General features: G+C 43.4%; 1 protein-coding gene across 4 annotated transcripts; it reads right to left on the bottom strand.

Annotated features, from left to right (window-relative positions):
* Window positions 1–365: 365 nt before the first annotated feature.
* Wdr89 (WD repeat domain 89) lies at window positions 366–27496 on the bottom strand. 4 transcript variants are annotated; one of them, XM_042682527.1, is made up of 2 exons: window positions 27442–27496; window positions 366–1972 (listed from the first exon to the last, which is right to left on the bottom strand). In XM_042682527.1, the coding sequence occupies exon 2, from the start codon at window positions 1942–1944 to the stop codon at window positions 775–777; it is 1170 nt and encodes a 389-aa protein (XP_042538461.1). In that variant the 5' UTR covers window positions 1945–1972; window positions 27442–27496; the 3' UTR covers window positions 366–774. The 4 variants fall into 4 exon arrangements, with proteins under 4 accessions (XP_042538461.1, XP_042538462.1, XP_042538463.1 ...); XM_042682528.1 differs by lacking the exon at window positions 27442–27496 and adding an exon at window positions 27400–27428; XM_042682529.1 differs by lacking the exon at window positions 27442–27496 and adding an exon at window positions 26995–27325.
* Between the last annotated feature and the right edge of the window lie 262 nt (window positions 27497–27758).

Below are 27758 nucleotides of genomic sequence, written 5' to 3' on the forward strand. Positions count from 1 at the left end.
TTGTGGCTCAAGTGGTAGAGTGCTAGCCTTGAGCAAAAGAAACTCGGGGACAGTGCCCAGGCCCTGAGTTCAAGCCCAAGGACAGGGAAAGAAAGAAAGAAAGAAAGAAAGAAAGAAAGAAAGAAAGAAAGAAAGAAAGAAAGAAAGAAAGAAAGAAAGAAAGAAAGAAAGAAAGAAAGAAAGAAAGAAAGAAAGAGAGAGAGAGAGAGAGAGAGAGAGGGAGAGAGGGAGGGAGGGAGGGAGGGAGGGAGGGAGGGAGGGAGGGAGGGAGGGAGAGAAAGAGAAAAAGAGAGAGAGAGAGAGAGAGAGAGAGAGAGAGAGAGGAAGGAAGGAACGAACGAACGAACGAAGGAAGACTTTAGGTGTATTAAGCAGAAGCTCCTCAAATGAAGAGTCTGATTTGGATTTATAAACAAAGATCATGTTAAAAAAAAAACACAACACAGTTCAAACCACCTGTTCTATTAAGTTTCCCAGCTATTTACTTCTAAAAAGTTCATATCAGATCAATTCCTTTAAACCCAACATTTAGTAACTCAACAGATGGGTTTTTTAAATGAGGCACACAATTTTACTTTCAATTCATTGATTTTTTTTCTTACTAAATAGATGCCTTAAAAATATTTTCATATATATAACACATTCTCAACACTTCTCCAGGATTGCTTGCTAGCTGATTTTGTTGTTCATTCATACACAGCTTTGCATACATCTACCAAAGGTAGTAGACCAAAGCTACAACACAGTACTTGGCACTCTCACATCACTGCTGCATCACTTTGTCTTTCTCTTATACGACTCATGACTGTGGACGCGCACTCGCTGATGCACAGAGGATGCTATTTTCATGCTGTCTTTCTTTGCGAAGGTCTTCTCTTCCTTGTTTCCAGTTCCAGGTTTCCAAAGTAACAATTGTGCATCTTCTCCTCCAGTCAGCAGAGAATCATCCTGCATGTTCCAACAGAAGGAACGAACGGTGGCAGTATGCCCTCCCTGAAGGCTGGTCACGTGGGTCAGTCCTGATGGGGCGCAATTCACTAAGTGAATCTTTCCTGTGTTTGTTCCTCCAATAACAAACAATTTGTCCATCTTTTCATGATACAGGCCACCAATCAAATAATCCAAATTACTTTCTTTCATGTTGAAGATTTCTCTGACATCTTGGATGCAAAGTCGTGTAATTGGTTCATCAGAGTCCAAGTTATTTAAGTCCCACCAACAAAATCCTTCATCATGTGTCATGCAGTAAACCTGTTTATAATCTTTGCCAGACCAACCGATACAGCTTACTGATGAAACTGAGTTACAGGTTGTGAGCAGAGCATCCTCTTCATTATCCACACTAATATCAAATACATTTACCAACCCATCAGTTGAGCCGGAGACAAGCATGTTGGGATTGCTGGGATGGAAACATACTTGAGTGATGTCATCACTGTGTGTCTCTGAATATGCACCCAGTGGTTCTCTACCAGTAGACAGATCCTGAGAATTCATTCTTGCATCCCAAAACACCAACAGTGCATCATCGTCAACTTTTTCTGTACCAGCACAAATGACATGATCCTTACAGTTGATATCAAAACTGATAAAAGTATTAGAAGGGTAACCCTTGAACAGCTGAATGGGTTTGTCACTGGCTAATCGAGCATCCCAACATTTTATGGTGCCATCAGTACTTGCTGAATATACATTGTCACAGGAATTTGCAAATTTGACTCCATTAAGAAGCCCTGGATGTCCACTAAATTTATGCAGTATGTTTAGGGTTTCCTTATCATATATTCTTATTGATTCATTAGAACATAAAACAGCAACTATGCTTCCTTTTTCTGCTCGTCCAGTGTTGGATGTGTCTATGCCCAGCAGGTAAGTGGGTTCTTTAGGTTCTGAGGAGCGTTTAACAATATGCAGATTAGCAAATTCTTCTTCAATCTTTTCCATATCAACAGGAGCATCCACAAGTAGAACTCTGTAATAAAAATAAAAAGTGAAAACCAAACTTGAAGGAAGGATGAATGAGAATGTTGAAAGGGATGACATGCATCAAAATACACTGTATTCATAAACTGCTTTGTTAAATTATAACTCTTTTGTACAACTACTTGAAGATAACTTTTTAAAAAAGAGAAAAAAAACATTAAACCTGAAACTTCTTTAAGTGTGAAATTCAGTCAAATACATTTTGGGGGCTGGGAATGTGGCTTAGTGGTAGAGTACTTGCCTAGCATGCATGAAGCTGTGAGTTCAATTCCTCAGTACCACATACACAGAAAAAGCTGGAAGTGGCACTGTGGCTCAAGTGGTAGAGTGCTAGCCTTGAGCACAGAGAGACTCAGGGGTAGGGCTGGTAAAAAAGGGAAAACAGTTGGTATAAAATACCTGAAATGAAATCTAGTTATTATTTTTTGTTGTTGTTGTTGATTATGGGGCTTGAACTCTAGGCCTGGGCTTTGTCCCTGAGATCTTTGGCTCAAAGCAAGCGCTCTATGACTTGAGCCACAGTGCCATTTCCAGTTTTCTGGAGGTTAATTGGATATAAGCGTGTCACATACTTTCCTGCCTGGACTGGCATTGAACTGCGAAATCTAGTATTTTAACCAGCTCTCTACCACATTGTAACTAAAACTGCTAACTGAATTGTTCCTTTCCTGAATTTACTATGTATATTTTATGCTAGTAAGACAATAAGAAAATGTGTATTGACCACTCAATAGTTCTTTTCAAGCTCAAATCTGATTATTGAGCCTATTCACGGTTCAGAGCATTGGCCGGGATGTGGAACGATCTCCAATTCCTGGCTATGACATTAGAATTTAACAGAGATGTGTCAAGGAAAAAATAAATTGTACACCAAAGATATTCATGCCTTAATTCCTGAGGCTTGACAATAGGTTAGGTTACATGGTACAGGGAATTGAGGTTGCAGGTGGAATTAAAGTTGCTAACCAATTTAAAGCTGGCCTTAAAATAGGAAGATTATCCTAGATTATCCAGGGAGGCCCAATGTAGTCTCCATTGTCTTTAGAAGTGGAAGAGGAAGGCGGAAGAGACATTAGTAGGAAAGGAAGGACAGAGAGAGATGGCATTGCTGGCTTTTAAGATGGAGGTGAAAAGCCAGGAGAGGTAGGAGGGCTCTAGAAATTGGGAAAGAAAAGGAAATCTTCAGGGCTGGGAATGTGGCTTAGCATGCATGAAGTGGCCCTGTGGCTCAAGTGGTAGAGTGCTAGTGAGCAAAAGCAGCTCAGGGACAGTGCCTAGGCCCTGAGTTAAAGCCCCAGAACTGGCAAAAAAAAAAAAAAAAAGAAATCTTCACTCCTGCCTCCAAGTAACTGTGCAGCCCACAGCCCTGCTGGCACCTTGACTTAAGCCCAGTGGCACCTACTTTGGATAGCTGACCTTCAGCAGTATAAGGATTTCATGTGTATTGTTTCAAGTTAGCTAGGGTCCAATCATCTGTTATAGCAGCAATAGGAACCTTTCTTTTTTAGGTCTGAGACTGGGACTTGAATATCTTCTGGTATTACCCCATCAGTCTGTAAGTCTAATATTGGGAAAAACTTAGTGGAAGAATTAGAGGACTTTCAAAGGAGGAGGCTGCAATGCTTGGTAAGAAATGTATGCATTATCCTGCCCATGTAATTGTAACCCCTCTGTACAGTATGTTCTCAAATAAAATTAAATTAAATTAAAAAAAAAAGAATTAGAGGACTTTAAAAGTAATGAACTTCCTTGAATTTAAGTATTCTGAAACTAAATGACCATTTTATCAGTTATGTTTATAGTTACCAGAATACCTGTTGGTTTTCCAACTAAACAGGCTAAAATGGTTTTGTTCCCCAGACAAGCCAACTTTCTGCCTTGGGATGTAGCAATAGTTATTTCTGTGCCTGGATTGTTTTTTTTCCTCACATTTTTTGCATGAGTAATTTCTCCTATTATTCAGGTCATAGCATGTGTCACTTCCCTACAGACTCTCCTTATCAGCCAAATTAAATTTTAAATGCTTAAATAAAAACTACTTCAGCTGGACATTGGTGGTTCATGCCTGTAATCTTAGCTACTCAGGAGGCTGAGATCTGATGATCACAGTTCAAAGCCAGCCTGGGCAGGAAAGTCCCTGAGATTCTTATCACCAATTAACCACCAGAAAACCGAAAGTGGCACTGTGGCTCAAAAGTGATAGATTTCAAGCTGGGAAGGTGGCTCAGTGGTAGAGTGCATGCCTCACATGCACGAGGCCCTGGGTTCGATTCCTTAGTACCACATAAGCAGAAAAGGCCCGAAGTGGCTCTGTGGTTCAAGTGGTAGAGAGCTAGCCTTGAGCTGAAGAGCTGAGGGACAGTGCCAAGGCCCAGAGTTCAGCCCCACAACCGACAAAAAAAAAAGTCGTAGATCTCTAGCCTTGCGCAAAAAATAAACACCCCCCCCCCAAAATACTTCAAACATACAAAGAAGTATAGCAGACACTAAAATATGGAATACCCAGATTTTAACATTTGCAATTTACTTGAAGTTTTTTGTTTGTTTGTTTGGTCATGGGTTTGAACTCAGAGCTTGGGCGCTGTCCCTAAGCTTTTTTGCTCAACGTTAGTGCTCTACCATTTTGAGCCACAGCACCACTTTCAGTTTTCAGATGGCTAACTGGAGATTATAGTCTCACAGACTTTCCTGCCTATCCTGGCTTTGAACCAAGATCCTCAGACCACAGCCTCCTGAATAGCTAGGATTATAGGCATGAGCTACTAAGGCCTAGCTTTTACTTGAGATTTTCTAGTTAAAAAAAAAAGCATAACAAAAACATTTTTATCATTAATAATTTATTAAAGTGACATCGCATTCATAGGTTTTAAATTTGCTCTCTTCATTCAATACCATGTTTTTTTCTTTTTCGTCAGTTCTGAGGCTTGAACACTGGGCCTGCGCACTGTCCCTGGACAACTTTTGCTCAAGGCTAGCTCTCTACCATGAGAGCCACAGCACTACTTGCAGCTTTTTTTGTGATTTAATTGGAGATAAGAGTCTCACAGACTTTCCTGCTTCGAACCACAATCCTCAGATCTCAGCCTCCTGAGTAGCTAGGATTACAAGCATGAGCTTCAACACAATACATATAGAGAGCTGTACACATTTATGCATGATCACAAAATAAACTATCACCAACATCAGAAAATGCAAACGATTAGTTCCCTAGAATCTGTCTAATGCCCTTCTCTAAAGCTTATGAACTCCATGAACATTAAAACTACTTCTCTCAGATCAGGTGGTAGGTATGTTTCTTTCTTTTTTGCTTAATATCAGCCTGTTCCCTCTTTCTTTTTCCCTCCTTCCTATCACAGCCCTTGAATTGCTTAGTTTACTTTCATCAACGTCCAGTGCAGCTGATGGCCACTCTGCTGTATCTTTTCACCTGCTTTCCACTGATTCTGTGTCCTTTTCCAGCTCCCTCAGATGCAACACTTTTTTTTTTTTTTTTAAAGTCACTCGTGGGCCCGAACTCTGGGCCTGGGCGCTGTTCCTCAGCTCTTCAACTCAAGGCTAGCGCTCTACCACTTGAGCCACAGCGCCACTTCCAGCTTTTTCTGCTTATGTGGTGCTGAGGAATCAAACCCAGGGCCTCATGCATGCAAGGTAAGTATTCTACCACTGAGCCACCTTCCCAGCCCACAACACAATTTTTGAAAAAAAAAAAGAAACAATTTTACTGAACTTACTACTTTGACTCTGTTTTGTCATTTTGAAAACGATCACTGGATAAATCAATGCACAATTGGTCCTGTTTTCGTGCCTTAAGAGTTTAAAAGTCCTAGGAGCAATAATAACAATACTGAACATATCTCTGTATTTGGCAGAAGACCTCAGCTCATGGAAATTAATAAAACAATGCATTCATAATTTTTTTTTGTCAGTCTTGGGACTTGAACTCTGGGCCTGGGCACTGTTCCTGAGCTCTTCAGCTCAAGGGTAGTGCTCTACCACTTGAGCCACATCACCACTTCCAACTTTTTCTATTGATGTGGTGCTCAAGAATCAAACCTAGGGCCTCATGCATACAAGGCAAGCACTCTACTACTGGGCCACCTTCCCAGCTTAGCATTCATAATTTTTAAAAATACTTTGAATAGAAAAGTGAAATCTTGAAATTTTATATTTGTGAAGAAAAATACTTACCCTTGTTCCACATTTATTCTAATATATCTTGAAATGTGCATTTAACTAAAGAACTGCTCATATATACTGCCAGAAAACAATACTTTTTAATTCCAGATTAAAACAAGAGCCTATTTTTCGAGTACTAAGAGTAGTTATAAAAGCCTTGATTCTTAGCCAGGCACCAGTGGCTCAGGCCTGTAATCCTAGCTACCCAGGAGTCTGAGATCTTAGGATAGAGGTTCAAAGCCAGCCTAGGCAGAAAAGCCCCTGTGAGACTCCTATCATCAATTAACCACTCAAAAATCAAAGTGGTGCTGTGACTCAAGTGGTAGAATACTAGTCTTGAGTACAAAGAGGCTCAGGGACAGTACTCAGGCCCTGAGTTCAAGTCCCACAATTGGCAAAAAAAAAACCTCAAAAACAAAAATGTCTTGATCTTTTACCACTAGTTAAGTGAACTCTGTATATGAGAGATCAGATTAATACAAACAAAAAACACATTGAACATGGCTTTCAGGATTCCACTGCCAGACAAGGCAGGACGGCTCTCCTTCCCCTACCTGGGTGGTCGGGGGTTTCTTTCACATTGGAATAGTCCCCTGTAAAGTTTTAGTTCAAGTGTTTCTGGGGACTGGAGAGTGAAGCAGGCAGAGTGGAGCCCACATGGCATGCTACAGCAAACTAACACGGTAACAACCAATGGCTGTCCAGAGTGCACTGATTAAATGCAGCATACCTTCCTATAGAAAACCACCAAGAGCAGTACACCGCAAAGGAAGGAAAATTCAAAAAATACAAACTTGGTATATTTCCACAGTGCTTCCAAGTGATTGAGCACATATCCATCCAAAAATACAAACAGCATGAGGAATCATACAAACCATTAACTTCTGCCTAACACACTGACATAAAACTCATATTTGAAACATAATCTTTAAAGGCTGTATAGCTCATGTTAATTTTGCATGCTAAGGCATCATTCCTTATTTCCATATAGACCCCACACCAGTTTTCTTTGCATAGTCCACTCCCCAGTCCTCAACAAACTTCAAGCTGCTTTCACTTTCTCACTGCTGCCACCTATTGGCCAATGAGCCATCTTTCTATATATAAGTTTACATTTCCATGCATCTACAGGCCTTTTCTCCTTAGATGTATCCTATTATATCCTGAATTACTTGTTCTCCTCTCAGAGCCTTCCTCTTAAGAACAACAACAATCTAACACTTCATAATTTTCTCCATCTTGTTCCTTATAATGTCATTCTGGCATCAACCTGGTTAGAGAAAGTAGAATCCTTCATAAATACCTAACTCTCCCACTCAGGACACTTAACTCAATATCCAAATTGTACTTTTCGGCTAAAGGATGTTAAAAGTATTAGATCTACTTCAAAATTATCAAAAAGATGTTGAAAACTTCCTGTGATTCAACTTAGTTACAATATAAAAAAGCAAATAGCATTAGCTATCTTTGTTCTTTTTTCCCATTTGTGTGGATGCATAAAAGAAAGATCAGGGCCTGACACTGGTGGCTCACGCCTGTAATCCTAGCTACTCAGGAGGCTGAGATCTGAGGATCCCGGTTCAAAGCCAGCCCGGACAGGAAAGACCGTGAGACTCCTATCTCCAATAAACCACCAGAAAACCAGAAGTGGCGCTGTAGCTCAAGTGGTAGAGCGCTTGCCTTGAGCTGAAGAGCTGAGGGACAGTGCCCAGGCCCAGAGTTCAAGCCCCACGGCCGACAAAAAAAAAAAAAAAAAGAAAAGAAAGAAAGATCAGGAAGCGGTGCTGTAGCTCAAGTGGTAGAGCGCTAGCCTTTTTATTTTATTTTATTTTTTGGGTCCAGTCGGGGGCCTGAACTCTGGGCCTGAGTGCTGTCCCTCAGCTCTTCAGCTCAAGGCTAGCACTCTACTACTTGAGCCACAGAACCACTTCTGGCACTTTTCTTTTTGCTTATGTGGTGCTGAGGAATCGAACCCAGGGCCTCAGGCAAGTGCTCTACCACTGAGCCAACTTCCCGGCCCAGAGCGCTAGCCCAGGCCCAGAGTTCAGGCCCCACGACCGGACCCAAAAAAAAAAAAAAAAAAAGAAATTGAGATCTGAGGATTGCGGTTCAAAGCCAGCCTGGGCAGGAAAGTCCATGAGACTCTTATCCCCAATTAACTACCAGAAAACTGGAAGTGGCACTGTGGCTCAAGTGGTAGAGTGCTCACCTTGAGCTGAAGAGCTCAATAACAGTGCCCAGGCCCAGAGTTCAAGCCCCACAACTGAAAAGAAAAAAAAAGTCAGCTGCCAGTGGCTCATATTCTTAATCCTAGCTACTCAGGAGTCTGAGACTTGAGGATCGTTGTTGGAAGCAGCCCAAGCAGAAAAGTCCCCGTGAGACTATTATCTCTAATTAACTACTCAAAACCTGAAAGTGGTACTGTGGTTCAAGCGGTAGAATGCTAGCCTTGAGCACAAAGAGGCTCAGGAGCAGCACCCAAGCCCGGAGTTCAAGCCGCATAAGCAATCAAAACAAAAAAATAAAAAAGGCTGGAAATGTGGCTTAGCAGTAGAATGCTTGCCTAACATACATGAAGCCCTGGGTTTGATTTCTCGGTACCACATAAACAGAAAGAGCCAGAAGTGGCGCTGTGGCTCAAGTGGTAGAGTGCTAGACTTGAGCAACAAGCTCAGGGACAGTGCCCAGGCCCGAGTTCAAGTCCCAGGACTGGGGAGGAAACACACACACACACACACACACACACACACACACACACACACACACACACACACACACACACACACACACACGATAAATCCTTTGTCCTTGAGTTAAAGGATATAGCGAATAATCAGTACCCCCCCCCACACACAGAAAAGATGAAATCCTTTGTCCTTGAGTTAAAGGATATAGCGAATAATCAGTACCAATTTAAAGGTTAATGTATGGCTCAAGTAGTATAGAATCTGCTTCAAAAGCATAAGATACTGAGTTCAAACCCCAATACTATGAATATTATGTTTAATGAAAAACTGATTTAAATATGGGCCTAACTTTTGGGAATAGAAGACAATCTCTTATATTTCATATTACCTTCTAAAGTAAGTCCTTTAAAGTCCTAGATGAGATGAAGAAATAGCAGAAAGCCATGAGAACAAGGACACTGTTGTGGTGCTTAGTACTAGAGTACAACTCTCATATTTGAGTAGAATTCAGTAACTGGGAGATTTTAGATATTTAAAGAATGGATGCACTAGGCGCAGGTGGCTCATGCCTATAATCTTAGCTACTCAGGAGGCTGAGATCTGAGGATCATGGTTCAAAGCCAGCCCAGGCAGGAAAAGTCTGTGTGAGACTCTTATCTCCAATAAACCACCAGAAAACCGGAAGTAGTGTTGTGGCTCAAGGGGTAGAGAGCTAGCTACCCTTGATTTGAAGAGTTCAGGGACAGCGCCCAGGCCCAGAGTTCCAAGCAACATGACCGACAAAAAATAAAATAAAAAAGAATGGACACCACGCCGGGCGCTGGTGGCTCACGCCTGTAATCCTAGCTACTCAGGAGGCTGAGATCTGAGGATCACGGTTCAAAGCCAGCCCGGGCAGAAGAGACCGTGAGACTCCTATCTCCAATAAACCACCAGAAAACCAGAAATGGCGCTGTAGCTCAAGTGGTAGAGCGCTTGCCTTGAGCTGAAGAGCTGAGGGACAGCGCCCAGGCCCAGAGTTCAAGCCCCACGGCAGACAAAAAAAAAAAAAATGGACACCTTGAGTCAAGCTTCAAATAATAACTTTCGAATGAACTACTATCCTCCAATACATTACTCAAGGAATGCTAATCTCTGAGAAATAACTCTTTAGCTAATTAAGAGTTGACAAGACCTAAATAGGATCTCCTTTCATTTTTTTGGTCTTAAGATTCATTATGCAAAGGATTCCCTGCAAAGGATTTATATATTGAATGCACTGTCACTAACTGCTGCTGCTGCTGAGAGATGATGACAGGGCACTAACTGCAATGAGTTTATCTACTGATGAGTTCATTGATGAATCCACTATTAAGAGGTGAGGCGTAATTGGAGGAAGTAGGCCACTGAGGAGCATGTCTTTGTATGTTTGCAGGGGGGGGGGGGGGGGGTCTTGGGGCTTGAACTGAGGGCCTGGACACTGTCCCTGAGCTTTTTTGCTCAAGGCTAGCACTCTACCACTTGAACCACAGCACCACTTCCTGTTGTTTTTTTTTGGTCCGGTCGTGGGGCCTGAACTCTGGGCCTGGGCACTGTCCCTCAGCTCTTCAGCTCAAGGCTAGCACTCTACCACTTGAGCCACAGCGCCACTTCCGGCTTTTTTCTTTTTGCTTATATGGTGCTGAGGAATCGAACCCAGGGCCTCAAGGCATACAAGGCAAGCGCTCTACCACTGAGCCACCTTCCCAGCCCCTACTTCCTGTTTTTTTATTTGCTACTGAGGAATCAAACCCAGGGCTTCATGCATTCTAGGCAAGCACTCTACCGCCAGCCCTTGGTTCAGCTGTTGTTTTTTTAAATTGAGAATAACTGTGGAAATATGAATACTGACTAGAAAATTCAAAGTATCCTTTTTTTTTTTTTTTTTTGGTGGTCATGATGCTTGAACTCTGGGCCTGGGCGCTGTCCCTGAGCTCTTCAAATCAAGGGTAGCTAGCGCCCTACCACTTCAGCCACAGTGTCACTTTGAGTTTTCTGAGTGGTTGATTGGAGATAAGAGTCTCACAGACTTTGCCTGCCTGGGCTGGTTTTGAACTATGATCCTTAGATCTCAGCCTCCTTAGTGGCTAGGATTATAGGCGTGAGCCACAGGCACCCAGCTCAAAGTGTCATTTCTAATAAAGTATAATGCCACTGTGACTACATAGGAAAATATTCTCAATTCCTGAGATGTGTGTTGAACTACTAAAAAAGTCATGGCATTTCCAATAGTTTGTAAAAAAATAACATGCCTAGAAAAAATAAGCCAAATATTAGATGGGTGAATCTGGCTGGTATCAGTACTAGTGTTCATACATAGTATTCGTTTGAAATTTTTCATATTAAAATTGAGAGGAAATGTATTACAGGAATCAGGTAAAAGTGAACTAATACAGAAAACATGATGTTATTTCACTACATTGACTATTAAAATAACCTAATAAAATGTTCTTCCTGGTCAGTGGTGGAAAGCTTGCCTAGCAGGGGTGGGCCCCAGGAATTGATCCTCAGACATTCAGACAGACAGACACACACACACACACACAAATGCACGCGCGCGTGCGCGCGCACACACACACACACACACACACACACACACACACACACACACACACACACACACACACACACACACACACACACACACACACACCACAAGTGGTCTGTTTCATTTTAAATACAGCTAGTTTGTGTTGCCTATTTCTCAACTGACTTGGTTTGGGTTTGAAATACAAAGGAGAGCCTAAGTAAAATAATTCCATAAAAGAAGAGTCAGCAAAGGCATATGCCTATTGTGCATTTGATCACAGAATACAAAATAATATTTTTTGAAATGAACTCTAGGTAATAGAAACAAGAGATTTTTCTTTGTTCCTGGTTTTGTTCTCTTTTTGTCTTTTTTGTTTTTTTACTAGTCTTTGGAAGGGTGGTGGGGGCCCAGAAATGGACAAAGGTGAGCAAATGCAGCAATAATACTCACTGGACACTGTACTGAAAATGAACTATGAAACTTGTGGGTAGAGAAGGGAGGGAAAAACTGGGAGAGAGTGAGGGAAGGAGTGACATAGTTTAAAAGTACTATATTTCATCAGTTAGAAATTGATCACAAGGGACTGGGAAGGTGGCTCAGTGGTAGAGCGCTTGCCTTACATGTCTGAGGCCCTGGGTTCGATTCCTCAGCACCACATAAGCAAAAAGAAAACAGCCGGAAGTGGCGCTGTGGCTCAAGTGGTAGAGCGCTAGCCTTGAGCTGAAGGGCTGAGGGACAGCGCCCAGGCCCAGAGATCAGGCCCCACGACCCGACCCAAAAAACAAAAAACAAAACAAAAAAAAACAGAAATTGAGGGGGGAGGATGGGTAGGGATGGGAAGGGGAAACAAAGGAGGAGGCTACAATGCTTGATAAGAAATGTACTCATTATCTTGCCCATGTACTTGTAACCCCTTTGTACAGTATTTTCACAATAAAAAAAAGAAACAAAAATTTAAAAAAAAAACACAGAAATTGATTACAAGAGGTACTATACTAAAAATATTTGTATACTACTTTTGTATGTAAAGAATTAGTAATGCTCGAAGTAGATTTATTTTCAGGTATAAATTTTCACAATAATTGGAAGGTGTAATAGCATAAGCAACATATACTGTTACCTTCTTTTTGTTTGCTTTGTTTCCTGGTGCTGGGGCTTGAATTCAAGGTCTCATGCTCTTGCTTGGCTTTTCACTCATGGCGCTCTACCACTTGAGCCAGAACTCCAATTTTGGTGTTTAATTAAAGAGTCTCATGAACTTTCCTGCCTAGGCTGGCTTTGATCCACGATCCTCACATTTCAGCCTCTTGAGTAACTAGGATTATAGGCATGAGCCAAATCACACCCAAAGAATTCTTTTTCAAGAGGGAAATATTAGCAGAGCGCCTGGCAACAGCAGCTGCTAATATCTAATGCCATGGAGCTGGGGCAAGGGCAGTGGCAAACCTGCAAAGCCTCATGGCGTGCAAGTCTCCTGGGCATTCAGGAGCCACAGTAGTTAGAAGGCCTTTCTAATACCAGCCCACGGGAAACAAAACTGCACCTTAAGGGAAGCTCAGGAATGTAGGATTTAGCATTTTAGAAAAACTGTGAAGACTGATCAGGAACCACCAATCCCATCACGAGTATGTCCTAGAAGGAGCCCAACCTTGAAATAAGATGGGTACCCATTGGTTTTAACTTTAGCAACTTTTCCCAGAAAATGTCTATATCAACCATTTAGAGAAGCTGGTGAATATGGTTTAAACTAATATGGAATTGGCTTTAAAACAATTGGCCAGGGGCTGGGAAGGTGGCTCAGTGGTAGAGCACTTGCCTTGCATGCCTGAGGCCCTGGGTTCGATTCCTCAGCACCACATAAGCAAAAAGAAAAAAGCCGGAAGTGGTACTGTGGCTCAAGTGGTAGAGCGCTAGCCTTGAGCTGAAGAGCTGAGGGACAGCGCCCAGGCCCAGAGTTCAGGCCCCACGACCGGACCCCCAAAAGAAAAAGAAAAAAAAAAAGGCCAATGGACTATTTGTGGGTTTTTCTTCTTGTTGTTGTTGGTTGTGGGGCCTGGGGCCTGAACTCAGGGCCTGGGCGCTGTCCGTCAGCTCTTCAGCTCAAGGCTAGCACTCTACCACTTGAGCCATAGTGCCACTTTTTAGCCACAGTGCCACTTTTGGCTTTTTGTTTATTTAGCGCTGAAGAATTGAACCCAGGGCCTCATGCATGCGAGGCAATCACTCTACCACTGAGCCACCTTCCCAGCCTGACCACTTGTTGTAAGTGGGAAGAAGTGCTGAATATTTATTGGAAGGTAGCATCTGCTACAACTCCAGTGTAATTTCATATTTAATATTTATTAGTAAGACTTAATGTCTTTGTAAGTTAATCCAGCTTAATGAATGTAGATATGCTATTCTTATTTGCATAAATATTCAAAATACTGGTTATAACAACATATGGCACATATGAAGATTGCAATTCTGAGGAAAAAGCACCATTTTTAAAGTGCAGAAATCTTTTACCAAGGAAAAGAGGAAAGAGGGAGGAGACGGGAGAGAGTGACACACACTGAGTGCAGGATAATCCATCAGTTAGAACATTCATCTACAAACACACACACACACACACACACACACACACACACCCCTCCCCAGATGACTAGTTGCTTAAGTAACTCTAACCCACAGTGCAGGATAATCCGTCAGTTAGAACATTCATCTACAAACACACACACACACACACACACACACACACACACACACACACACACACACACACACACACACACACACACACACACACACACACACCTCCCCAGATGACTAGTTGCTTAAGTAACTCTAACCCACAGTCACCCTTACATTAAGTCTACAAAGACACAGCTTCTTTCAACAAGAACAGTGAATGCCTTTTCTTTTCCAGAACCACCAGCTGGTTAACCAAACAGAGAAACCAAACTTCCCTCGGCACCAGATGTCTTCATTTGGAGTAGTTAAAAGTACTACTACATGTTTACTATTGCTTCTTCTGATTCTGAAAAGATACTTTTTTAAAAAATTAAGCAAAGACAAGGCTGGGTGCTGGTGGCTCAAGACTATAATCCTAGCTACTCAGGAGGGCGAGATCTGAGGGTTATGGTTCGAAGACAGCTCAGGCAAGAAGTTCATGAGACTTCTATCTCTAACCACCAAAAAGAGCCAGAAGGGGAGCTGGGTCTCAAGTTTGTAGAGTGCTAGCCTTAAGCAAACATGCTCTGGGACAATATACAGGCTGAGTTCAAGCCCCAGGACTGGCACACCCAAAAAATCATAAAGCAAATATTGTTTCAGATGTTTAGATTTTTTTTTTTTTGTCAGTTGTGGGGCTATGAACTCTGGGCTTGGGCACTGTCCTGAGCTCTTCAGCTCAAGGTGAGTGCTCTACCACTTGAGCAACAGCATCACTTCCCATTTCCTGGTGGTTAATTGGAGATAAGAGTCTCTTGGACTTTCCTGCCTGCACAGGTGATCTTCAGATCTCAGCCTCCAGAGTAGCTAGGATTACAAGTGTGAGCCACCGGTGTCCAGATAATTTTTTTTTTTGTCAGTCCTGGCACTTGAACTCAGGACCTGGGCACTGTCCCTGAGCTTCTTTTTGCTCAAGGTTAGCACTCTACCACTTGACCCACAGCGCCATTTCCGGCTTTTTTTTATTTATGTGGTACTGAGGAATTGAACCCAGGGCTTCATGCATGCTAGGCAAGCACTCTACCACTAAGCCACATTCCAGCCCCCAAATATTGTTGCAAATAACTAAAAAAAAAAAATAAGAACAGAATGAAGTTAACATTACCAAAAAGCTATGACTGGAAAATTGTAATTAGAAATTAATATAGTCCAACATTAAATCTACTAAAAAGTCCTAAAAGATTTACCATTTTTAAGCTTCAGGGCTCAAATAGCATCATACTTGCCTGGCAAGTGCAAGTCTCTGCATTCAAAAATCAGAAACAAGCCAGGCTCCAATGGCTCACGCCTGTAATCCTAGCTACTCAGGAGGCTGAGATCTGAGGATCGCGGTTCAGAGCCAGCCCAGGCAGGAAAGTCTGTGAGACTCATCTCCAATAAACCATCAGAAAATCAGAAAGTGAAGCCGTGGCTCAAGTGGTAGAGCACTCACCTTCAGCTGAAGAGCTGAAGGTAAGCGGCCAGGCCCAGAGTTTAAGACCCATGACTGACCAAAAAAATAAATAAATAAAAATTAGAAACAAAACAATTCCGAATTCAACAACAAAGCCAGTAAGGCAAAAACATGGTGGCATATGCCTAAGTCCCAGTTCCTCAGGAGACAGAGTGAGAGATCATGTGAGCCCAGGAGGCAGAGATGGCCTAGGTAATAGCAACAGCTCAACATAAAAAACAAAACCAAAGCTGGGCGCTGGCAGCTCACACTTGTAATCCTAGCTACTCAGGAGGCTGAGATCTGAGGATCGCAGTTTGAAGCCAGCCTGAGCAAAAAAGTCCGTGAGACTCTTATTTCCAATAAACCACCAGAAAAAGCCAGAAGTGCCACTGTGGCCCAAGTGGTAGAGCGCTCACCTTGAGCTGAAGGTAGAGCACTACATTGAGCACAGATGTTCAAGGACAGCACCCAAGCCCAGAGTTCAAGTCCCACGAACAACCAAAAAAAAGAAATGTTCTCTTTATCTGACTATAGAACTGTAACCTTTCTGTATAGTACCTTTATAATAATAAAAAAAATAATTAAAAATAAAATAAAGGGGCTGGGAATGTGGATTAGTGGTAGAGTGCTTGAATAGCATGCATGAAGGCCTGGGTTTGATTCCTCAGTACCACATAAACAGAAAAAGCCAGAAGTGGTGCTATGTCTCAAGTGATAGAGTGCTAGCCTTGAACAAAAGAAGCTCAGGGACAATGCCCAGGTCCTAAGTTCAAGCCCCAGCACTGGCAAACAAAACAAAACAACAACAACAATATATGCATTCATCACAATAATCAAAACCATATTTAAATAAAATATATACATAGAAGAGCAAAAGGAAACAAATGTGAATCAAGAATTATGTATTTGGTTTTTGCGTGTGTGTTACAGGTTCTGAGACTTGAACTCAGGGCCTGGGTGCTGTCCTTGAACATCTGTGCTCAAGGTAGTGCTTTACAAAAAAATAAATAAATAAACCAAGCCAGATGCTGGTGGCTCATAACTGTAATCCTAGCTACTGAGGGGGCTGAGATCTGAGGATTGTAATTCAGAGCCAGCAAGGGCAGAAAGTCTGTGAGACCCTTATCTCTAATTAACTACCAAAAAAAAAAAAGCCAGAAATGGCCCTGTGGCTTAAAGTGGTAGAGAATTAGCCTTGAGCAAGAGCCCAGGGACAGTGCCCAGGCCCTAAGTTCAAGACCCAGACTGGCTGAAGGGTTATGATAAGACTAACTTAGAATATACTTTATAGCAGAAGAATTATTGCAGTTGCTGCCCGGAATACAGACTTTAGGACAAAAGCCAAAGTAATTAAGAGGTGGGAAGATGGACTGTATAGCTAGGAATACAAGAACCACTGGCATTAGATGGGATTGAAGATTAAAATCAGGGTTTTATATTCACAAAGCAAGTATTTTGACTGCTGAACCATGCCTCCAGCCTCAACACATTCATATTACTGATTGTTTAAATTTCTGTTAATTAGTGACTGAATGAAGCTTTCTCTAGACAGGACCTCTCATATAATAAGGCAACTTTTTGCGGGGGGGGGGGGGAGGGAGGGAGAGGGCTTGCTGGTGATAATTCAGGGCTTTGTGCATGCTATGCAAGCATTCTGCCACTTAGCACTCTACCACTTGAGCTGCAGCAACACTTCCAGCTTTTTCTGCTTATGTGGTGCTGAGGAATCAAACCCAGGGCCTCATGCATGCAAGGCAAGCACTCTACCACTGAGCCACCTTCCCAGCCCCACTAGCAATGTTTTGAGTGGTACTGGGGCTTGAACTCAGGGCCTTGCACTTGCTAGACAAGTGCTCTACCACTTGAATTATGCCTCCAGCCTGTCATTTTGTAAATATTTATAAACTGAGAGCTAGAGATGGTTTCTTTTATATTTTGAGGGACAATCACTAATACTCCAAAGTAGGAGACTATCCAAAAGGAATGTGTTGAAATAGAAACCTAAACAGTGAGTGCTAAAACCCTGAAATATAAATATTTATAGCCTGCATAATTCTTCTGCTATAAAGTGTTAACCACTTGGGCTACATCATGGGAAGACCAGAATCTAGTGAGTTCTTAACTAGTTCCTCTCTTCTGGACACATGAAGAGATTTTTTTTTTTTTTTTTTTGGTGGGTCGTGGGGCTTGAACTCTGGGCTTGGGCGCTGTCCCTGAGCTCTACTTCTTGAGCCACAGGGCCACTTCCGGTTTTCTAGTGGTTTATTGGTGATAAGAGTCTCACGGACTTTCCTACCCGGGATGGCTTTGAACCGCGATCCTCAGATCTCAGACTCCTAAGTAGCTAGGATTGCAGGCATGAGCCACCGGTGCCCAGCTAGGAAGAGATTCTTATATAGGAGAAAACAACCAACAAAAGCAGTAATTCTTGAACCATACTGTAATGTCGGATATCAATGTCGGATATTACTTTATAGATTTTACTTTACTTTATAGATAAGAAGATAAATAGAACTGAAATAATGCCCTGCCCATTGTAACTTCCCTAACACACTAATTCCACTTCTGAGATTAAGCTGTTCTTAATGCCTTCCTTGACCTTAGCATTGGTTACTACTGCCACCTAGTAGCAGGACCAAAAATGAGAGAACTACAAAAAGTCACTCAGGCTGAGCACTGGTAGCTCACACCTGCAATCCTAGCTACTCAGGAGGCTGAGATCTGAGAATCTCAATTCAAAGCCAGCCAACGCAGAAAAGGCAATAGATTCTTTTCTCCAATTAACCATCCGAAAACCAGAAGTGGCACTGTGGCTCAAAGTGGTAAAGCGCTAGCCTTGAGCAAAAGAAGTTCAAGAACAGTGCCCAGGCCTTGAATTCAAACCCCAGGCCTGGCACAGATGGGCATTTATACATGCATGCACACACTTGCAAACACACACACACACACACACACACACACACACAGAGTCACTTAGGATATATCTCCATCTCCAAACAGGAAGATGATATTTAAACAATAATTAGATTTCTGCTAAGTATGCTAAGTGCAACTGAATTTTTCTCCCAAGTTTCTCTTTTCCCTAGGCAACGTACATTTTAACCTCCATATGAACTTCTAAACTTTTTTGTTTTTGTCAGTTATGGCGTTTGAACTCAGGGCCTGGACATTGTCTTTTGAGGTCTTTTTGCTCAAGGCTAGTGCTCTATCACTTGACCCACAGTACCACTTTTGGCTTTTTGGAGTTCCTGCCTGGGCTGGCTTTGAATAGTGATCCTCAGATCACTAGAATTATAGACGTGAGCCTCTGGTGCCGGCTTCTACCTCAACTCTTATCTGTCTCCAAAATTCTAATCCCAATACTGTCTTGGTCCCTATACCTGAACTTGCTGCCAATTTAAATACATGTTAAATTAAAAACATCCAAAGTCTAACTTGTTCCCTTCTAATCTATCTCTGTTAGAAGCAGTCTTCTGTCATTTAGGTTCAAAATTTGAGTCATCCTTGATTATAAGGAAGCATGAGGCAAGAGTCACTAGTGAATAAAACTGCCTTGAAAAAAACTTTTCACTGCGTCTGCCCTCCATTCCCTTCCTAGCTTCTCATTACCTCTCTTTTTGGTTCTTATACAGAGATCAGGAGACACTGCACATCTAAATCATTCCTGGACCAAGATGGTCAGAGTAGGACAAATTATTACTTCCCAGAAAAAGAAATTTCCGATAAAAGGGTTTTGAAGCTAATTTCTTGTCATTAAAAAAAAAAAAAAAAAAAAAAATACTGGGGCTGGGAAGGTGGCTCAGTGGTAGAGCGCTTGCCTTGCATGCCTGAGGCCCTGGGTTCAATTCCTCAGCACCACATAAGCAAAAAGAAAAAAAGCCTAAAGAAAAAAAGCCGGGGCTGGGAAGGTGGCTCAGTGGTAGAGTGCTTGCCTTGCATGCATGAGGACTTGGGTTCAATTCCTCAGCACCACATAAGCAGAAAAAGCCGGAAGTGGCGCTGTGGCTCAAGTGGTAGAGCGCTAGCCTTGAGCTGAAGAGCTGAGGGACAGCGCCCAGGCCCAGAGTTCAGGCCCATGACAGAAAAAAAGAAAAAAAAAAGAAAAAAAGCCGGAAGTGGCGCTGTGGCTCAAGTGGTAGAGTGCTCGCCTTGAGCTGAAGAGCTGAGGGACAGCGCCCAGGCCCAACTGGATCCCAAAAAAATAAAAAAAAATACTGAAGCTTGGGCTGGGAATGTGGCTTAGTGGTAGAGTGCTTACCTAGCATGCATGGAGCCCTGGGTTCAATTCCTCAGCACCACATAAACAGGAAAAGCCGGATGTGTCACTGTGGCTCAAGTATTAGAGTGCTAGCCTTGAGCAAAAGAAGCTCAAGGACAGTGCCCATGCATGCCCTGAGTTCAAGCCCCAGGACTGGTTAAAAAAAAAAATACTGAAGCTGGGCACCCGTTGCTCACATCTGTAATCCTAGCTACTCACGAGGCTGAGATCTGAGGATCATTGTTTAAAACCAGCCCAGGCAGGAAAGTTCATGAGACTCTAACCTTCAATTAACCACAAAAAGCTGGAAATGGAGCTGTGGATCAAGTGGGAGATCACTAGCCTTCACAAAAGAAGCTCAAGGACAGTACCCAGACCCTGAGTTCAAGCCTCAAGACTGACACAAAAATAAAAACAAAAAAACCCTTAATATTCAGCATGGCAGTAACTAGGAAATGAAAGCAAGTAAATACACGATTTCACAAAAGTTTGGCTGGTTGGCTGGTTAGGCGTGTGGAACTTTCTTCAATTACAGTTGGTGCTTTACCACCTGAATCACCCCTCCTGTTTCTCTTGGATATCTCTACCCATGCTGGCTTTGAACCACAGTCCTCAGATCTCAGCCACCTGAGTAGCTAGGATTATAGGAATGAGTCACCAGCCCTTGCTCATAAGCATTTCTTAAGTATGTAAAATTAATATTCAATATCTGTTAAAGTGTCACAATATATTTTATTGTTATGTTTGTGTGGACTATGAAAGTCTGAACTTATTTTATGACTATATTTTATAGACTCATTAACATTTAAAAAAAAATTCTGTTGGTCCTAGGGCTTGAACTCAGGGCCTATGCACTGTCCCTGAGCCTCTTTGTGATAGGCTAGCGCTCTATCACTTGAACCAAAGCATCACTTCTGGCTTTTTCTGAGTAGTTTATTGGAGATAAGAGTCTCATGGCCTCTCCTGCTTGGGCTGGATCAGATCGTCTGATCTCAGCCTCCCGAGGAGTTAGGATTTCAGGTACAAGCTACCAACACCCAGCTTCATCAATGTTTTTATAGTCGGTAAAATAATTTCCCCACAATACAGCTACAAAATGGATTCCAACTCAGAGAGTCATCTAATATCCTTTCCTTGGGTTACCTAGATCCTACCTATGCTTCAAGATTCACCTCGTTAACTTCCTCTGAAAACCGAACTGCAATAATCATATGCTAAATATACTAAAGTGTTAATTACGTTTTACATATTTATATTTGTTTCTTCCTACTTCAGACAAACTTCAAGGATAAGAAGTATGCCACCCAATTCTTTAAATAGCAATCCTGTACCGACCTACTTCCTGTGAAAGGACTACACAAATACAAACAAGAAAATTGACTCAAACAGAGGAAAACACAGAGGCAAAGATAAGAAGTACATACATATAACAGAACAAAGGCAATTTAGACAGGAAGACGGACAAAAACAACGCCACAGCATCAGCTTCAACCCTGAACCTTTCCTTTTTTTAGAAAGCAAAGTTCCTACATAAGCAATGAATCAGTAACCATACTGATAAAAACCATCCATAACCACAGCTTCAAGGTTAATTCACCCTAACAACTCAGAGTCTCATAAAACCCTGTGAAGGCACAATTGGCAAACAGTAGGAAAAGATTAAGATTTCACCTGACACACTACCCTATAATGCAGGAGAACCTGAATGTAGTTCTAGTTCAGAAACTTGAATCATGTATTTTAAGTTTACAACATTTCACAAAATAATTTATTGTATAAATTATAAGACTGTATTCCAGAATGCAGTAAGTACTGAATGACATAAACATATTTTATGCAAAAATTGAGACTGAAAAAATGATCCATAAACTGTATTTCCAGAATGGCTTTCCTATGAGAAAAACCTTTACCTACATAACTGAGGGGGAAAAATGCATGAGAGAAAAATGAGAATTACCTTCAATACCTATTTTCTTTCTGTCTTGAAAATAAACTGCCCAAAGGATACAAGATAAAGAGAAGGGCTCTAACAATAGAACTAAGATTAAAAAAAAAAAAAAACATTCTGACAGCATTCAAAAGCCGGAAACACAATGGGAGATGAAGGTACCATCCCCCGGCCTTCTGAGCCAAACAGGGGTTACTGCAGAAAGGAAGGTGGTGTTAGGGAAAACCCTCGGTGTGGGACATGACCTCATTAAGTCTCAGCTGCTATTGTGAACCCTTTCTTTCACATTATCACTTGTTAAACTGATGGCTAGGCACGTTGATAGGCTAGTAATCAAGATGTGCTGAATTCTTGTTACCAGCCAGACACTGTTCTATATGCTTCAAGTGAATTCTATCTCATTTAGGCTTCCATAAAGTCCTATACAGTACATACACTTCTCTCATTTTATAATCAGGAATGACAGGCTTAAAAGGTTGGGTAAGCCGGGCGCCGGTGGCTCACGCCTGTAATCCTAGCTACTCAGGAGGCTGAGATCTGAGGATCACGGTTCAAAGCCAGCCCAGGCAGGAAAGTCTGTGAGACTCTTTTTTTTTTTTTTTTTTTGTCGGTCGTGGGGCTTGAACTCTGGGCCTGGGCGCTGTCCCTCAGCTCTTCAGCTCAAGGCGAGCACTCTACCACTTGAGCTACAGCGCCACTTCCGGTTTTCTGGTGGTTTACTGGAGATAGGAGTCTCACGGTCTCTCCTGCCCGGGCTGGCTTTGAACCGCGATCCTCAGATCTCAGCCTCCTGAGTAGCTAGGATTACAGGCATGAGCCACCAGCGCCCGGCGTCTGTGAGACTCTTATCTCCCAATAAAACCACTAGAAAACCAGAAGTGGTGCTGTGGCTCAAGTGGTAGAGCGCTCGCCTTGAGCTGAAGAGCACAGGGACAGTGCCAAAGCCCGGAGTTCAAGCCCCACGACTGACAAAAACAAAACAAATCAAAAGGTTGGGTAAGGGCTGGGAAGGTGGCTCAGTGGTAGAGCACTTGCCTCGCATGCATGAGGCCCTAAGTTGGATTCCTCAACACCACATAAGCAGAAAAAGCCAGAAGTGGCGCTGTAGCTCAAGTGGTAGAGCGCTTTCCTTGAGCTGAAGAGCTGAGGGACAGTGCCCAGGTCCAGAGTTCAGGCCCCATGACCAACACAAAAAAAAAAACGGTTGGGTAAGCAGGGCGCCAGTGGCTCACTCCTGTAAACCCAGCTACTCAGGAGGATGAAATCTGAGGATTGCAGTTCGAACCAGCATGGGTTATCTACAATTAACCACTCAAAAGCCAGAAGTGGTGCTGTGGCTCAAGTGGTAGAGCACTAGTCTTGAGCACAAACAGGCTGGAGGACAGAGTCCAGGCTCTGAGTTCAAGCCCCACAACTGACCAAAAAAGAAAAAAAAGGTTGAGCAATGTACAAAAGGTCACACAGTTCACAAGAATTGGAACTTAAATCTGACTTGTGTTTTGCTTTGTTTGGGGCAATACTGGGGTCTGAACTCAGGGTCTTATGATTGCTACGCAGGTGTTGTACTAAGCCAGGTCTCCAGGACAGACTTTTTGTTTGTTTGTTTGAATCTGGTCATGGGGCCTGAACTCTGGGCCTGGGCGCTGTCCCTCAGCTCTTCAGCTAAAGGCTAGCCCTCTACCACTTGAGCCACAGCGCCACTTCCGGTTTTTTTTTCCTTTTTGCTTATGTGGTTCTGAGGAATCAAACCCAGGGCCCCAGGCATGCAAGGCAAGTGCTCTACCACTGAGCCACCTTCCCAGCCTCTGCACTGGTTATTTCTTGCAATAGGGACTCACTTCCTGCCCAGGCCTGTACCTGGTCCTAAGTCCACCTATTTGAGGTTTTCTTGTCATGGCTGAAATCACAGGTGCATGCCAACACACAGATTCTTCTGCTGAGATGAAGCATTGCAGACTTTTTGGCTCAGGTTAGCCTAAAATACAATCTTCTAGGTTTTAGTATCCTACACAGCTAACAGACCTGTGCCAACTTGCCCAGCCATGGATCATGAAGAGGTCACACATGAATGTTAGATTGGCCTGGAACCAAGATAACTCCCTATCTTATTTCACAAGTAATTAGGGTCTCAGAGGTGAGTCACCACTGCCCAGCTGTTTTGTGTTTTGAGATATAGCCTTGCTATGTAGGTGGGCCTGAAAATCACTAGGAAACCTAGGTTGCCCTCAAATTCAAAATTCTGCCTTCACCTCCCAAGTACTGGGAGACTAAATGCTTTCTCTCAATTGACACAAAGGACATATTTTACACAGCATTTGTAAATGTCCATTCAAATGTAAAGCGGTGTCATAATTCTTGTTTAGAATGGACATTCCTCCCCAGTGCCCAGCACAAACCAACTTAAAATGATCAAGACTAATCTCTTTTCATTTACAAAAACCAGAGCATCTCGTTCCTCAGATACTATTGGAATATGTAAAACTTCATCCTTATTTTTTAATCTGTGCAGCAATTAACTTAACCCCAAGAGGTCACAGTTGATCACAATGTTCTGACCAGAGGAAGAAAAAGTAAAGCCATGTACTGGATGACCAGAAACCCACTCAGAACATGGCCTTCCTGCCCAATGCCCCACTGTCCTGTATTTCCCTTCCCACAGAAGCCCTTTCACATGGGTTCTCTAAGTTGATGGGTTTTGTGTGTGAGGTTTTTTTGGCAGAGGTGGGGGATGGGGGTGAACAGCTCCTCTATCTACTCAAGACTGCTAGCCCTTGTGTAAACCTGATTTCCTTTCCATCTATTATCTCTCTCAAGTAGATGACAGAGGGACCTGGGTCTGGTCATACTATGGAACATGTAAAAGAAATCTTGTATTTGGCATGACAGGTTTAAGTTTTTAAAATTAGTATAGTATGCTAGATTTAGTAATCTTTGAAATTAAGCTTTCTAATTCTCCTTTTTTTCTTTTTCTCTTGTTTTTTATGTTGGTCAGGGGGTTTAAACTCTGGGCCTGGGTGCTTTCCCCGGGCTCTATAGCTAAAGCCAAGCACTCTACCACTTGAGCCACAGCACCACTTCCAGTATTTTGGTAGTCAAGTGGAGATAAAAGTCTCTCGGACTTTCCAGCCCAGGATGGCTTTGAACTATGATCCTCAAATCTCAGCCTCCTGAGTAGCTAGGATTACAGGCGTGAGCCACCAGAGCCCAGCTCTAAATTCTTCTTCTTTTTTTTTTTTTTGCCCGTCGTGGGGCCTGAACTCTGGGCCTGGGCACTGTCCCTCAGCTCTTCAGCTCAAGGCTAGCGCTCTACCACTTGAGCCACAGAGCCAGCCCCAAGCTCTAAATTCTTATCTTAAAAAAGTGTCAGAATAGAAAAGTTACAAATCTCATTTGTCTAGATAAATTCTCTGACTCCACATCTTGCTGCCAATCAATCATCTCCCATGTTATATTCTCCAAGTTGCTTGATGATAGTCAATACAGAAAAGCAGAGTACAGACCATGTAATGGTATTTTATGATGTTTAATATGTTAATAGTGGAAGTGGCGTGGTGGCTCAAAATAGTGGAGCACTAGCCTTGAATGAAAGAGCAAGGATAGTACCTAGGCCTTGAGTCCAAGCCCCACGACTGACCAAAAAATGATCAGTTGCCTGCCAGCCACTGGTGGCTTATGCCTGAAACCCTAGCTACTCAGGAGGCTGAGATCTGAGGGATCAGGATTTGAAGCCTGGACAGGAAAGTCTATGAAACTCCTATCTCTACTGAACTACCAAAAAAGCTGTTAAGGGAAGCTGTGGCTCAAATGGTAGAGCAAGAGCCTTGAGCAAAAGCTCAGGGACAGCACCTAGGCCTTGAGTTCAAGCCACAGGATCCACACCAAAAAAACAAAAACAAAAAACCAACCCACAAACTTTTAATCCTGTCAAAGTGAAAGTCCAAGTAACTCTTACCTGCAATAAACTACTCAGAAAAACCAGAAGTGGTGCTGTGGTTCAAGTGACCGAGGGCTAGCTTTAAGCCCAGGCCTTGAGTTCAAGCCCCAGGAGGGAGGAGGGAGGAGGGAGGTGGGGGGTGGGTGGGAGTGGGGATGTCAAGTTTGGTACTCATACTGATTTGAACACAGGATGACTTTCAAAACGTTTGGAACTGGCTCCTAGTCTGACATCTTTCTACTAGTTCATTTTACTTTGATTACGATGAACATCTAATTAACTTCTACACGTGTGTATAAAACATATAGTCTTTCGATTTTCCTTTGTGTGTGTGTGTGTACCTGTCCTGAGGCTTGAACTCAGGGCTTAGGTGCTATCCTTTAACTTTCTGCTCAAGGTTACTGTCATGCCGCTGGAGGCAAAGGCAGCCTAGGAAACCAACTTCCTCGTACACATGTACTTAGGAGGAACTAGCCTGAAACCACTCAAACTTGCAAAACAAGTTACATGCTACAAGTTCCTGCTGACTCGGGCCATATTAAACCCTGCTACAACCAGATGCTGGGCAACCTCTCTGATCCAGACCAGGGAGTTCTCCTGGGAGCGTACCCCAATAAACCTTTCGTTTACTCACCTATACCTCCTCCTGCATGTTTTTTCCTTGCCTAAAACCTAAGAGTTACCATTTTACCACTTGAGCCACAGCTCTACTTACAGCTTTTTGGTGGTAAATTGGAGATAAGAGTATCCTGGGGGCTGGGAAGGTGGCTCAGTGGTAGAGCACTTGCCTTGCATGCCTGAGGCCCTAGGTTCGATTCCTCAGCACTACATAAGCAAAAAGAAAAAAGCCAGAAGTGGTGTTGTGGCTCAAGTGGTAGAGCACTAGCCTTGAGCTGAAGATCTGAGCGAGAGCGCCCAGGCCCAGAGTTCAGGCCCCACTACCGGACTCTCCCACCCCCCCCAAAAAAAAAGAGTACCGTGGAGTTTTCCCTCCCTGGGTTGGCTTTGAACGACAATCCTTAGATCTCAGCCTCCTGAGTAGCTATGATTACAGACTTGAGCCAGTGGAACCCAGTTTATCCCCCCCCACCCCACCCCAAGCCCAAGCTAGCCTTGAACTTGCACATTTCATGACTCAGTCTCCAAAACTGCAGGGAGTACAGGCGTGCACCACCACCCCCGGCTCAATTTTTACTCCCATGGAAGACGAAAGCCTTTCTCCAGGTAAATTGTCAAGGGGCAGGAGAAGAAGCGGACAGATGAATGTCAATGTACGTGACACCCGTGCGAACCAGAACGTTCACAGCACCTACCTCCTGGGTTGCTGATCTCCACGCTATAATACACAGTCACAATGCTGGACCCAGGAGCTGGTGCCACAGCACAGCCTACCCTACGTGACGGTGCTAAGTGAAAACCTGCCTGGCCCAGCAGGTGAGCGGGGAAGCAGGCCAGGCAGGGGGAGGGCAGGCCTCTCTTCCGTTCCCTGCAAACTGGCCCAGGAGCCTGAAGTTTAACGACCCGGAGAGGTGCAATGGGAGGCCGCGCCGAGCGGTCTGCAGCAGGCGACAGACAGCCCGCGCGCGGGGCCCCACCACGTGCTCCCCGTACCGCCCATTCCCGGGTCGCGCCCGCCCCCGAGGCGCGGAGAACCTGGCCTCCCAGACCCTCCGCACGGAGCCGCTGGCCGAGACTGCCGCCCAAGCAGGGAACCTCACCCAGCTTAGCACCACAAGAGCCACCTCAGCACAAGACCCCACCTGGAGCCGGAGGAGCAATCAACTTCCACGGCGGCCTGGAGCGGACGACCGGAACTCCTCCCCCCTCCTCTATGATTGGGTCAAGACGAAAAGGAGGTTGCACAGGATTGGTCAAGAGCAAAAAGGCGGGTCAAAGGAAGTGAAAGTCCGGGTATAGAGGAGCCAGAAATGGGGAGGGAGCGGCTCTCTTTCTAGCTCCTGATTGGACAGAAATCTGCGCCTGCGTAGACTCAGTTTAACGAAATTATCACAAGTCACCGCCCCCTACGTTTCATTTGCGGAAGTTTTAGCGACCCCATTGGTCGTGATGAAAGCGT

Source organism: Dipodomys spectabilis, unplaced genomic scaffold, assembly GCF_019054845.1.
Source record: "Dipodomys spectabilis isolate Male_0828 unplaced genomic scaffold, ASM1905484v1 ptg000073l, whole genome shotgun sequence".
NCBI classification, from domain to species: Eukaryota; Metazoa; Chordata; class Mammalia; order Rodentia; family Heteromyidae; genus Dipodomys; species Dipodomys spectabilis.

Bases quoted from the DNA above. Each gene is read 5' to 3' on its own strand.
- Wdr89 (XM_042682527.1), bottom strand. From the start codon at position 1,944: ATGGAAAAGATTGAAGAAGAATTTGCTAATCTGCATATTGTTAAACGC.